The sequence below is a fragment of the Stegodyphus dumicola genome, chromosome 1, assembly GCF_044657685.1.
Source record: "Stegodyphus dumicola isolate Sdum_Otavi_A_Nest chromosome 1, ASM4465768v1".
Taxonomy (NCBI): Eukaryota; Metazoa; Arthropoda; class Arachnida; order Araneae; family Eresidae; genus Stegodyphus; species Stegodyphus dumicola.
Genome location: NC_140768.1, coordinates 62273028 through 62288281, shown reverse-complemented (window position 1 = coordinate 62288281; position 15254 = coordinate 62273028). Strand labels below are relative to the sequence as shown.

The 15254-nt window shown below is 33.2% G+C and overlaps 1 protein-coding gene across 4 annotated transcripts in view; it reads right to left on the bottom strand.

Annotated features, from left to right (window-relative positions):
• Positions 1 to 15254, bottom strand: part of LOC118191033 (heterogeneous nuclear ribonucleoprotein R-like) — a 47602-nt gene that overhangs the window by 17009 nt on the left and 15339 nt on the right. For all 4 annotated transcript variants that reach the window (XM_035361823.2, XM_085815455.1, XM_085815447.1 and 1 more), the window contains exons 4-6: positions 11653 to 11810; positions 8397 to 8626; positions 1830 to 1937 (exon numbers count right to left, since the gene is read on the bottom strand). In XM_035361823.2, coding sequence (XP_035217714.1) covers positions 1830 to 1937; positions 8397 to 8626; positions 11653 to 11809 — 495 coding nt within the window. In that variant the 5' untranslated portion in view covers position 11810. The remainder of the gene's footprint in view (positions 1 to 1829; positions 1938 to 8396; positions 8627 to 11652; positions 11811 to 15254) is intronic.

The following is a 15254-nucleotide window of genomic DNA, read 5'->3' as shown; positions in this document are numbered from 1 at the left end:
TAAAAAAGAGGCACATTTCTGAAATCAGAAGACGGGAAATTGCTTCATGCAGTCTCCTTTAACAGTAAAAGCTTAACTAACCCGCATACTCGGAAATTGCCAAATATTCCGGATAGTAACTGGAAAAAGAGGAGTGGGGGGAGATAGTAGCCGTTCTTTTAGATTTCTCTCCCCGCTAAATAAATGATTTTGACATTTCGATCTGTGCATCATATAAAAACAGACCAACAGAACTGAGAAATATTCCACTTAGAAAGCACAGAAAAACTCTTTCAAGTGTTCATAAACAAATCTCAGACGGAACATCAAAATTAATTATCTCTGCAAAATACGGCAAATGTTATTGTGCAATACGTGCAGCGTAATTCTTCCACATGTGATATTAAGCAATTGGAATCAACAGCTGCCGGTATTTGGAGAATAAAGAACTAAATAAAGGAAAAGAAAGACTTACTAATTTGGGGTGTTTCTGATTCTAATTTTATAGAATCAATCTTCGCTTAGGTTGGGTAGACCGCAAAAACTTTTAGTCCTATTCAATCCAGACTGGAAAGGGGGGGGAATCCGCTGCTTCAATATTAGAGATTTTGCGGAGAAAGTGGAGAACCTCCCAACCTCCGTACTGTATAATGTATTGGGGGGGGGGGAAGAAATTATTTTGACTATTCGATTACCTTCCTTTTATTTAAGCCATTCCGAATATTATTCCCTAGAAAGCTAATCTGTGTAAAAACACACCCATTTTTGGAAGTTTATCTACACTTCAGCAGTTACTGCAACTATATTATTATAAATATTCATGCATATACTCATAATATAAGCATAACGATCATAATAAACACGAATATGAACTGACCACGTGGAACGAGAATGCAAGTTATTAAAATCTTGATAGAAATTTAAACGTGTGTAGTATTGGGTGGGAGGAAAAGAATACCGAATGTAACGGAATTTTCTACCATTTTTGCAATTCTTTGACCAATAGAGCGACGTGCACCTGTCTGTACTCTCGCACGCACTGCGCACCATAGGTTACGGTAATGCAGAGAAAGGGGGGAAAGCAATTTCCGGGAGTATGATTCACCATCTGACATTGCATATAACGAAGAAAAGTTGTTTATTTAGTTTCGAAGAAAAGTTGTTTATTTAGTTTCGGCTTGAAGAAAAGTTGTTTATTTAGTTTCGGCTTCGGTAGGCTCATAAAAAAAAAAAAAAAAAAAAAAAAAAAGCACTAAAAGCAAAAAAATAAACACTAAAAACAAAAAAATAAGGGTTTTAAAGAAAAAGTAAGCACCTATAAGGGCCTTTATATTTTATTTTCAAATATAAGGACTTATAAAAGCACTTGTAAGGACCGCTACGAACCCTGTGAATTTTATCCACACTATTACAATATGGCACAAGGCTATTTTTTTTTTTTTTTTAACTGTATGCCTGCTTAATGCCTAGTTAGCTACCTTTATTATTATTTGCCATTCAGAATAACTCAAAATTAACCCTTCTTTCCCATCAAATTCATAAAATGCATTACTGCTGTCGTGAATAAATTAATAGATATATTCATATTAGTAAAACATGAAAATTATTTTCTGCTGATGGAAATAAAATGAACATGAAGAAACACAGTGCAAGAATTCAGAATATATTTTTAATAAAGCTTTCCTTCAAGACTATCAAAAGCAAAATGCCTATGAAAATCAAACTCACTAAAAGTATACGAAGTTTAAAACAAGCTCATTTTATATGCCATGTACATCTAAAATACTTGACTAAAATTCTCATCACTGAAACATACCAACAGATATAAAATGATTAAATTTACAACTTACTTCACAACCACTGCCAGGTGGTGGACCGGTCCAACCAGGAGGTGGGCCACCATATTTTCTTTGGCCAGTTGTGACATCAAGTGTATATCCAGTTCTATCTAAAATAGCCTATAAACAATTTATATAAATAATGCATCATAAACTTATTATCAGTTACCATAATACTCATAATTTATAGAGTATTCCTTCACATTTTTATACCAAATAAGATGCAATTAAAACATGGAGAGGATTATTAGTTTACAAAAAATATTATGTTTGTTTCCCCCAGTGACACATGTTTAAAACTTAAAAATATATTTCTACAAAACTGCTCAAATTTAATACATTTATGCATACTTTAACTGCTTTTCTCTTTGGGTTGGCAACTAAGTAATTGCGGATTTTTTTAAGAAAATCAAAGACAATTTTTTCATGGAACTAAATAACTTTATTCTGTAATGTATTGCCCATTTTGATCAATGACCTTTTGCCATCTTTCAGGCAGCATCATAATCCCACATTCATAAAACTTCTGGTTTTTATGGTTCATAAAACTGAATCAGGTACGATTTGACATCATTGTTATTGAAATTTTTACCATTCAAGGAGTATTGTAAAGATCGAAACAAAAAGTAATCAGATGATGCAAGGTCAGGACTATATGGTAGATGTGGCAAAACATCCCAACCAAGCTCCAATAATTTTTGCCGAATGACCAAAGATGTGTGTGGCCTTGCATTGTCATGATGGAATACAACACCTTTTCAATTTGTCAATTCGGGCCGCTTTTCTTCAAATGCATTTGTTTAATTTTGTTAGTTGCTCAATGTAGACATCAGAATTGATCGTTCGGTTGGGTGGTAAGAGTTCAAAGTAGGCAATTCCTTTGCAATCCCACCAAACTGATAACAAAACCTTCTTTTGATGAATATCAGCTTTTGATGTTGTTTGAATTTGTTCACCTGGCCTGCTCCACGACCTTTTCCCGCTTGATATTGTTGTAAACAACCCATTTTTCATCGCCAGTTATCAGTTGTTTTAAAAATGGATCATTTTCATTACGTTTCTTTAGCAAATCACAGCTGTTAATGCGTTGCGTTAAATGCGTTTCTTTCAGTTCGTGAGGAACCCATGTATCGAGTTTTTGAACATAGCCAAGTTGTTTTAAGCGATTTTCAATGCATGTATGTGATACATGAAGCTTTCCTGTAATCTCACGTGTTGTACTGTGACGATCCGAATCGATTATTGCTTTGATTAGGTCGTCATCAACCTCAACTGGACGACCAGAGCGTTTTTCATCTTTTAGTGAAAAATCACCAGAACAAAATTTCGCGAACCAATTTTGACACTGCCGTTTTTTTTAGGCTTCGTCACCATAAACAGCAAATAACTTTTTATGAGCTTGCAATGCGTTTTTCCCTTTGTGGAAATAAAAAAGCAAAATATGACGAAAATGTTCCTTTTAATTTTCCATTTTTCAACGAACGCCAAACGAAAATTACACAACCGATCAAAAAAAACCTTTTTTTACTGATTGACAGCTGAATTGCCAACTATTAAATAACAAAATATGTTTCACATTTGTACTACGTCTGCAACCCTAAAAATTCAACTGAAGCCATCTATGAGTGAAATCCGCAATTACTTAGTTGCCAACCCAATAGTTATAGCATAATGCAAACCCACTTCATACTGCATTTACATTATGCTAAAACACTTATAGAAATATACAACATAGGAACTTTTTGGCATTCCTGAAAATGGTCTCACCTACTCTAAAGTTAATTTTGTTAAATTTATCACTATGTGCTTTCTGTTTTAATTTAACACAAGAACTACCAATCAGTCAAGTTTGAAGCTTTATCCTTCTTTAGTACACGTTAACCATTTACAGAAATCTGCTTTTTTTGTTAACGAGACATCACTTTGCAACAAGCATAAATGTCCGTGCTAAATCTAACTAAATAGTTGCAAACCCAAACACACATAAACCTTCATGGAAACAATAACTATTTATACATAATGAATACAATATGTACAATCTTTAATGCACACAATGCCAAATTTACACAATTCTGATTTTTTTCTTAAGTAAATACAGAGGAGAAGGGATTATGGGAAGAACAAAACTGTTGTTTTTCTGCAAGTGCCATCCACATGAGATAGTGGGGATGGGAGACCTTTGGGCTACACCCTGAGGTGTTCTCTCTTGAAATTCCATCTGATGCAGAAACTTAACAGTTAGCAAGGCTCAGAGATATACTTACACACTTACTCGGCTAATACACTTATTTGCACAGGTGCCAGCCTTGTTTCATCGTGTACTTATTAAACCTATATGCACAGCAATCTATTTTCACTTTTAAAAAAATCAGATTTCCAGAAATTTGGCATTGCACAAGTTGAACATTAATAGCTGAAAGTTTAGTTAGTACGATGAAGGTATATTACACAGCTGCTCACAATATGATATAAACAGTTAATATCACATTTGATGCTCTGAACACATATTAGAACAGCATTCATAACACAAAGCCACTGTGAAATATTACTTCAGTTATTCAGCAACACATAACACAACTTCATATATATATATATATATATATATGCTATGTATAGTAAAATAGATTTTGTTAATGATACCAAAAGCTTACATTCAGTGCTATTCAAATTAAGAATAACTAATTTGTTATTCACAAAAACCCAGAACCGGCGTCACAGCTTATACGGCCGCACAGGGCGGCAGAATTTAGGGACTACAAAATTTTTGTACAGTGGATACTGTTAAAGTTGGCTAAACTTATACTTTACCAATTCCAAAGAATTTCAGTTAATATAGCAGATTGCACTTTCTTTCTGATTTGATCCAGCTTATTCCTTTTTTCAGGCTGTTGTAATTACAGCAATTTTTTGGAAACTAAAGTTTGAACTTTCGATATGTTGAAAAGAGTTTCTAATTCTGGAGCTGCAACAGAAGTTACAAAGCGAAAGCATGTTTCGATGTCCATTAAACACAAAGTGCAATTGCTGCAAAAAATGGATATAGGTATCTGTCTCAAAATTATGCGAGAAATATGGCATTGGAATGTCGACTGTATATGACCTAACAAGAAAAAGGAACTCTTCTGAATTTGTTGTGGATTCCGAATTGTTGTGGTTAACCAAATTTTAAAACCGCAGTGGTATAATGCAATTAACAATTTCAGGTGAAAAAGCATCAGCTAATACTGAATCTGCTATTTGCATATGAATTGTGAAATGTTATCTCCAGGACAAATTTACACCGCTGATGACACTGGTCTTTTCTGGCAATATGTACCACAAAATGTCTTGCCAAACTCTACAGAGAAGGCTCCAACTGGTGTCAAAGATTCCACAGCTAGACTAACAATTCTAGCATATGCAAATACTAAAGGAATGCAAAAGTGTACACTTTTTATAATCAAAAAGAATAACACAACCTTGAGCATTTAAAGGAGTAACGATTTCCCCCGTTGCACTTCGAGCAAATAATAGAGCATGGATGACACAAGCGTTGATGAATCATTTCATACTGGAGGCCCAGTAACATTTGATTTCGGTTAGTTTACCTGATGGTGCAAAAATTATCCTGATTGTAGATACCTGTATGGCTCATAATTCACTTAAAATTTTAACGGAAGTTAGTGCATCCGAGTTATTCTTTCCTCCAAACTGTACGTCCATCATTCAGTCTACGGATAACAGAATAATGCGCATGCTGAAATGCAAATACAAAGTAGCATTTTTAAAATCCATGTTAAATTTCTTGAATAATGGCAAGACTATTCAAGAATTTATGAAATATTTTAGCATAAAGTCTGCTGTGTGGGAGCATCGCAAAATCGTGGGAGGATGTGCCTCCAGATAGATACTTTAAAAAATGCTTGGCATAATTTACGGCCAGCTACCATCCACGGATATGAAGGCTTTTAGATATCATAAACAACGGGTGAAAGTTTCTAATCAATGGATTTTGTGAAAAAATGTGAAGAATCCGTAATAAATGCAGATGATATAACAAGTTTTCCATTGTGATGACAACCCTCCAGCTATCAATGAATTAATGTGCAGCGAAATCTATTGTATAGTTCTGAATACAGAAAATACCGCTACCAATAGTGAAGAAAGTGACAGAGACGTTATTGAAAACAAAAAAATTTAGACTGACAAGTTGGTTGGAATTCTAGACACAGGAACTACAGGACTTTAACAATGGAACTTTGTAACTGAACAAGAAATTATGACTGCCTATAGAATTGAACAGAAAGTATTAGCGTAAAAACGAAGCAACTTATATTGAAAGAAATGTTTAATAAAGTAAACAAATAAATATTAAGCTTTTTTTTTTGTAATAATCATATGTAATTTCTTAATAGCCGTTAGATCATAAAAGTTTCATTATTTCAGAAATAACAATTTCATATTTTTATTTTCTACGTGTCATCTTACTAACTGATGATCTAATATCCAGAAAAATCCCAAATCCGGAATCAACGAAGTTTCAATGAGATCTCAGGCTTTGTACTGTACAGGATGTTTTATAGATCATGGGACAAACTTGGACGGATGGTCGAGTGTACTAAAACATGCATTTTTTGTATAGGAATGTAGGGTCTACTAAAGTGACGGGTTAAGGCAGGAATGCAAAAAAAAAAAAAAAAAAAAAAAAAAGACAATAGAAAAATGTGTTTACATACAAAATAAATGCAACGTGCTTCTTTGCAGCAATACAGTATTCACAATAAATGTTCCAAAAAAAAAAGGGAACAATAATAGGAACTACAGCTGTGATTGGCTGGCAATGCAGCAGTAGAGAGCAGGACAAACCACGATTCGATGCATCAGAGGGTCATTCGCAACTCTGATGTCGAGCGTGATAGGTGAGTTTACGCACAGGGAAAAAGATGACACGCATCTCATGTATGATGCTGTTAATGGGAATGGCAGAGCAGCCCTACAGTTACCAAGAATGATTTCTGAACAGGCGTATGCCGAAGCACACAATGTTTGAGAGGTTGCATCGGTCTGTGGGAAAATGGGTCATTTGAAGCCACCTCTGACACTAGGAGTGGAAGAAGTGCATGACAACCTCGCATTGAAGAATCATCTCGAACGTTGCGCATGAATTACCTCAGACAAGTACAAGAGTTATTGCACATCGTCTGCAGCCGAGTCATTCCACCATTTGGAAAGTATTGCATGAAAATGATTTGCATCCATACCATTTGCAAAAAGTCCAAGCCATGCAAGAGACAGATTACCCTCTTCGAGTTCATTTCTGTCATTGGTTCTTGCAGCAGTGTGCAGCACAGGCGGATTTCCCATCGAATGCGCTATTAACAGACGAGGCAACTTCCTCACAGGATGGCACCTTCGATAGCCACACATACACGTTTGGGCAACTCATAATCCACACTGCACACGTCCACATGCATTCCAAACCCGCTTCTCTGTGAATGTGTGGGCAGGTATTGTTAACGACTACCTCATAGGCCCATACCTCTTACCTGCACGTACAAATGGCTTATGTTATATTTTTCTGCAAGAGGTGCGATCAGAATTGCTGCAGAATGTTCCGGCTGTCGTTCATGATCAATTTTTAACATTTATGGTGAATACTGTATTGCTACAAAGAAGCACTTTACGTTGATTTTGTACATAAACACATTTTCCCCTTGTGTCGCTTTTTTGTGTTCCTACCTTAACTCGTCCACTTTAAACCCTACATTCCTATAAAAAAATGCATGTTTTAATACGCTCCACCACCCCTCCAAGTTTGTCCCATGATCTATGAAACACCCTGTATATATATATATATATATAAAAGACTGACAGGGTCAAATTATGAAGTGAGAGTATTAGTTATGGCCAGTTTAGCTGCAACTTCAAAACAAAAAGCTATCTCCTTTTATTGCTGCTGACACTACTAGATTAAATTTAGGTTATAGCTGCTGGGGAAATCCCAGCTGTTAAAAAGTTTACTGCACTGTTTGATTCTTTCTGCATTGGTAGGGAGCTGCATTGATTGGTTACGGGGGCCAATGCTCCTGGCTGCTGTATCATTGGACTTGAGTTTGAATCCCAGCGAAGGCATGGATGCCAGTAAATGTTTTATATCTGTGCAGCATGAGGCAATCAAAATACACAGACAGCTGAAACTCGAGTAGTTTGTTGATAGAAGTGGTATGGGAGACTCTTCATCAAAATTGGGATACAGCTTCTTAGTGTAAAATCAGTTGCCCTCCTTGGTGCAACTTGGGCACCACGCTCGGTGCTTAAACGACCTATGGGTATTAGCTACTGCCGATGAATGCATTAAATTTCAAGTGTGCTGCTATTTGAAACAATAACATTAGCAGTGTTTTGTGTGTGTATGTGTGAAAACTTAGTAAATTAAAATCCACTGTTAGAGGAAATAATATATAATTATCCTCTCCACTGCAGTCTGCAAAAATTTTTTATACATGTGAAATTTTTAATTTTACTCATTGTCAAAAAACAATAAAAGTTAAACAATTTTTTAAAATAAAAGTTAAACAATTTTTTTAAATATAAACTTACCTTAATTTTCTCCTCATCGGGTCCCTTAGTAGTCCCAGAACTTGTATTTGAAGGAACTTTCATTTTTTGACGATAAGTTTTCATAACACCACAAAGAAACGCACTTTTGTTAGAAACGTGTTCTAAACTGCTATCCAAAAATTGTTTTAGGACTGTAAAAGCACCATCCACAGGAAATTCTTTTATAGCATCAAGGGCTCTCTCATCTAGATCACTGTAACATAATTTACCTGCAATGAAACATAATGTATAGTTAAATAATTTTAGTATCGCTTTCAAAATTTTCTATTCCATTATTTCTATGCTAATAAATGCTTACATGTATCCTACAGAGCATTTATTTTTTTGGGTACTTTCTCGCTGTTCGCAGCCCAGCCTAAATGTTGTGAAAAAGTATTCATGTAACAAAGTAGTGTGGTGTAGTGTTAATGCTTCAATGGTGTAGCATTGAACTCCAATGAAAACTCTAATGATGAAACACTGCATGAAAATTTGATTGAATGCCCTCTCCAAAAAAAAAATGGCTACAAACAATCAACAAGAGAAAATTCTTTATCTCACTTTTTTTTCCCAAACAAATTCCAATTTCTACAATTTACGCGCGAGAGCAATACATGGCTCTCGAGCCTGCATTTGAAACAATGCCAACATATTAATATTATTTTTAAAACAATGAATTCAACTTGACAACTATTGAAACATATTCAGATTTAAATAATAATAATAATACTCATCTTATGCTCTTGAGACTTCCTTGTCCATATTAATCCTCAGTTTCTTTTTTCTTTATTGGCAGCTAAGTGAAATATCCCATTCTACCATCTCAATTCTTCTCATCCATTTGTTGTTCCAAACATTCTTTTATCTGATGCAGAGTAAAAGCGCATTGTCGCACACTGTCACTCTATTTTTATTCGACACAAGCATGTTCCCAAAATAATTATAACAGGGTTGCCACTCAAACAGGAGAATGAAATTCTCTGACTTTTCCAGGTATATTTTAAAAAAATTCCAGTTTATCCGCATAATGCATTCTGGCTGTGCTAAGAGGTAAATTAATTATGGTATTACTTGAAAACACAAAAATTTGCCAATTACATATGACTTGTATATATAATTAATCTCCAAAGGATTACTATTTTAAGTATAAAAGGAATTGTTTTCTCCACTGAAGATTGAGATTAGAATCTGCCCAATCTGGATTTTAAAAAATAATTTTTTTGCAGACATTTTGCAGCTAAATGAAAGAAATATATTTAATGATATTTTTAAATAAATTCAAATATTTTACATTTATTTAGCAGCATACATAAGCAAAAAATATGTGCATTAAATTTCGTGATGGTATGCTACTACTGCTAGAATTAATTTCAAGATTATGACAGATAAAAGTTCCTGAAATTTGAAAGTATTATTTACTAATAATAAACAAATTTAGAGGGAAGAAACAACATTAAATGATACGAATAACATAAAGATAATTAAAAATTGAATTGAAATAATCAACGATATTTTAGCGAATATAGTTATATTTAATGGTTAGCCTAGATTAGTATTTTTTATTTTATTGCAAAATGACAAATAAGGCAATTATTAAAAAGAAAAAAAAAAAGGGTTTAAAACATTTTGGGGTAAAATCTTAATATACGGTAATGCCTTGGCACGATTTTAAAAACTGTCACCAACACCAAAATAACACGTTTACTGCTCATCATTAATGTCGCTAAATCCTGTGGGTACTGTACATGGAAACAAAAAAACCTAACCAAAGAACGTCTATGTAAAGAAGGCAAGGTTCCATAGACGTAATGCTATTATACGCCACTAGAAAGCGGAGAAAAATTTCGCTAATGGATTTGCCCCTTTGCGATGCGTACAGGAAATTGAGGAACACGTGTTAAGAAGAAACATTCTTTGACTAAACGTTACTTCTTTGATATTTTGCAATTATTTAAACATGGATTTTCAGTTTCTTTTCATAGTTTTTTTACTTGCGCGAAAAAATATTTCCTTTTGTTTTAAAGTTAAAAGAAATTTTAAACGATATTCATTTTATGAACTCTTGATAACGTGACCTTCGAACTTTGGCAACAGATATTTCGCACATGCGCAGATGTTTCCCTCTACGTTGGAACCCAGCCACTCCTGTTGCAGAGAAATCTTCCTTCTTAACAAAACATATTCTTTGATTTTAACTCCTATAGTACCGTATATTAGTATTAATAAGTATTTTGTTTAGTTCAACATGCACTGCACGTGCGATTCTCGAAGTCTTTTAGAAAGGCAAAGCAAGTTTCCAATCTAATTGGAGCTGCGAAAATTGGCTCTATGCCTGCTGCCCGAATGACGCTCACACGATACACAATTCGCCAATAATGTGATTGTTTTCACGTTAGTACAAAACTCGCCTTTTTTGGGGGGGATCGCCGTATGAAATTCCCCGACTTTTCCAGATTTTCACTAAAATATTTAAATTCCCTGAATTTTTTGGTCAATTTTCGAATTCCCTGACTTTTTCCGGTTTTCCAGGTAGCGTGGCAACCCTGTTATAAGGCAACCCAAACATGCACACAGAATGTCTGTTGTGACCAAAGCACAATAACCAGTTACATGAATACTGAGTATGTGCTATTCTCTGTTTTTTTTAGAGTGAAAGTGGATGTGTATATGGGAAGAACAAGGGAGTAAAAAAAAATTTCTCTAAAAAAAAGGGTAAGTGTTTCATCACGGATGTTTCTTGTTTTTAAAATTTTACTGACTGATTGCTCTTGTATGGAATTATTAGGGCATTGCCATTTTAAAAATATTTTTTTGCCTTTCGCTCATCAGCTAAGCACAAAGTCAGCAATGATGTTCTTCCAAGTCGGCAATGAGTTCACAACTTTCTAGTGATAATGAGAAAGATTTATCATTGTTAAGCATCATCAGGTACCTTATTTAGTTTTAAAAAACAGTAATGAGAAAAAATTTTAACTACATTAACTAATGAAAAAATACTTATGCAAAAATTAAAACTAAATTGATTTTAACCTGTTATGCAACATAAATTTTAAAATCTCATACATAAAAATTAAGCTTTTTAAGTTATTTGTGATACCTTTTCTATTACTATATTTAGAAAACATTTATATAAAACAGTTAAAGGAAATATATATAAAAAATAAAACAATGAAAAACTGTTTGCAAAAGAATGAATATTTTCATATTTATTAATCATGATGAGGATTTAATAATAATTTTTATGAAACATTTTTACCTGTTCTGAAAATTTCTTCTAATTTTGTTACAACCTTAGGGTTCAAACCATATTCAACAAGTTTTTTAAATTCTTCTGATTTTTCTGTTAAGTCCACATTTTCTGAATGATCCATTAAATACTTTTGATTAGGGTTTTCTCCATCTTTCTCAGCCATTCTAAGAAAGGAAATTATATATATATATCAGATTTCATTTTATAATTGGTAAATTTTAACACTGATTTAATTAAACAACTTAGAAGAAGAAACTCTTGCTGATACAGATTCGGACTGTTCAGAAACAGAAGAAAGTATATGTCAATCTTTTAATGAAGATAATGTTGCCTATGGCTTCAACAGCAATGACAATAATTTATATATGAATGGAAACAGCCAAATGAGCATGAAAAAACTAATATATTGACTTTTACTGGTGATCTTGGTATAAAGACTGAATTTTCGGAAACTCATCTTGCTGTTGATTTTTTTTAATCATATTTTTCAGATGAATTGTTTAAAATTTTAACCACAGAAACTAATTGATATGATTCTCAAATCCTAGAGTTGTTGCCAGATATAAGCGAAAAAAGAAAGGATGAAAGCGACTGGATGCCAGGATGCCAGTTACATATGACAAGCTCCAGAAATTTTTTGGATTAGTCTTACTCACGGGACATACTGAAAAAGATAGCATTCGGAATTATTGTTCCACGGACGATTTAACTGACACACCAATTTTTTGTAAGGTAGCCAAGTGACATGATTTTAATGATTTTTAAAGTTTTGAAATTTTGAAAACAATAAGAAAAAACCTGATAAAATTATAAATTACCACAGATTGTGGAAAGTTCAAAAAGTTGTTTATCTTAAAAACAGCTTATAAACAAATTTACAGCCCTGCAGATGACCTTGCGATATAATAAATTATTGTCACATTTAAAGAGTGAGTAATATTTAGACAGTATATCCCAAAAAAACACAAGCAGTGGAATATAAAATTACACAAGATCGCTGATAAGGAAGGTTACACCTACAATATGTAAGTTTACCTAGGGAAAAGATAAATCTAAGGATCCCAACTTCTCAGCATCTTGTACTGTTAAAAGAAATGAGTGGCATTATTAGATGCAAAGGCCATAAATTATTTTTTCTCATGCCAGAACTTTTTGTTGTCTAATTAAATGAAAATAAAATAAATTAATGTTGAAATAAATTTATTATTAATAAAATAAATGAAGATAAAATAATGTGCCCTATTAATTCGAATAAGAAGCAGTTCCCAAAAGATGTAAACAAAGGAAAACTGAATAGAGGAGAAACCACCGTGCGTTTCACAAATGGGATGACAGCTTTACACTGGAAAGTGTGAGCAACACGTTTTTATGCTGTCAAGCATGCATAATCGAATGGTTATAGCCAATGAACAGTCAAAACCCAAGATTATAACATGTTACAACAAAAATATGGGCTATGTTGATTTAAGTGAACACATAGCCAATAGTTATATTTTTGGCAGAAGAACCTTGAAGTGAAGTAAAAAACTATTTTAACTTAACAGTGCTAAATGCATACATTCTAAACAAAATAAGCAATATCGAAATTTTTTTTTTTCCAGATGAATTTGATTAGAGAGCTGGTTCATCATTCTGATCTTCAAGCTCATAACACTGTCTCCATCAAAAAAACCCACCATGCAAGCATTTATGCTCCCATTTTCCTTTTGATACAAAGACGTGATGTTTGTTCTGCAAAACATTTTACAGCAATGGTCAACTGTAGCATGTAAAGCATGTGATGCAGCACTTTGCACATCATTTCAGAAAAACAATTAATTCGAAAAAATAATAATTAGATAAAAGCAACCTTCATATAATAGCAAAAACAAGATAAAAAGGTACTTTTCCGTTTCGTTGCTGCAAATCTTGCCAAGCAGACTTTATTGGCGACAGCATACACATAAAAAATGCTAGTTCTAAGAATTTTTTATTTTGAAGGCATAAACATTTTAAAACTGTTTAAAATTTTGTAAAAAGAATTTAAATTTAAGAAATTACTATGCTTTCATGGTACAATATCCTGATTCGCCGGGTTCATATCACGTGACCCGCAGTGACCTCATCTCACGTAGACCATGCCACAAAAATCTAATTCTCTCAGTAATTATCTACACTAATTTTAAGTTAAATCTTAATATGGAATACAAGTTTAAATGCAAGAATTATTTGAATTTGCACGAATAGCTTACTCAATTATTAATTAATTTAAATTATGTAAAACTGCAGTGCTTTACATTGCTAGCGCATTTTCATTAGAATTGATGAATTTAACCCAGTGACTTTGCCCTTTCTATATTTTCGCCTTCGGGTGAATGGTGTTATTGCATACTAATCGACTTAATTACCACGAACAGCCTTAGGGCATAAAACTGAACTAACTGGTACAGATTCTATATAATTGTATGCCAGTATTGAAAGAAACAATCAATCTGATAAGAAATGGCTGCAACTTGTTTTGCATAAGGCGCAAAAGTTACCAGCGAGCATATTCCGCTTGGCATCGGTTGTACCATTTTTGGCTCCTTTATTGCCTGTTATGTAAAATGGAAAAGTACTGATAAAAATTACTAATCTCATATCAGAATTTAATAAGGTCTTTATAAAAGGTCTTTTTATAAGAACCAAACTTTGGGGGGGGGGAATACACACTCAGATGATCATGATCAACATAACACTGAATATATAACACCGAATTTTTTATGTTTATACAACCATAGGCTTTTCCCTCATGTGTAACATGATTATAAACCGCTTTTTCTCCAAAAGCTCTTGACAAGACAATATCCCCCAGAAACTATTCAGGTTCATGCAACTCCTAAATTAAATCGTAACATTAGCTACTTTGTACAAAATTCCCAAATAATAAAAAAACAAATGTTATTTTCTCTGTAATGAGGTACATTTCATTATAAAATCTTATTATTACAAATGGATTGAGGTAAAGCACACAAACATTATCTGCTTAAGGGATGGTGTTGTAATCAGGGGTGTTTGTGGGACCCCAAAAAATCCCTTGAAACTTTTACGGACTTACTACCGACATTTTGAAGTTTCGAGAAGGGGGGGGAGAGAAATGAAAAACTACAATTATGAAGTATTGAATGACCTAATTATAAAAGTTCAATGAATTACTTTTTTTTGCAAAATTAATAACCATAAATTTTCAAACATATAACTGTAAGTTAGTTCTTATGAATTTATTTTGCTTCGTTCATGATTCCAACTCTTTATTCTATCAGAGAGATTTCACACTTTAAACAAAAAAATACATAAGAGGATAATTTATGAAAAATTTATCATAAACAATTTCCTTAATTTCACTAAGAAAATATTTTTGGGTAAAAAAAGTATGAAAGACTAAGCTTTTTTAAAATAAATTAGAAAATTTATTATACAGAACACATTTACATCCAGCTAATTTAAAATCAAGGGAAAATCATACTTTGGATATAATGATGGTTTTGGATGAAATCCGCCTATGAAAGGAAACTGGTGCAGAATTATTTATAAACATTTAAAACTGTTCTGAAAAATATTTTCGGTGAATTTATATTTTCTAAATTTTT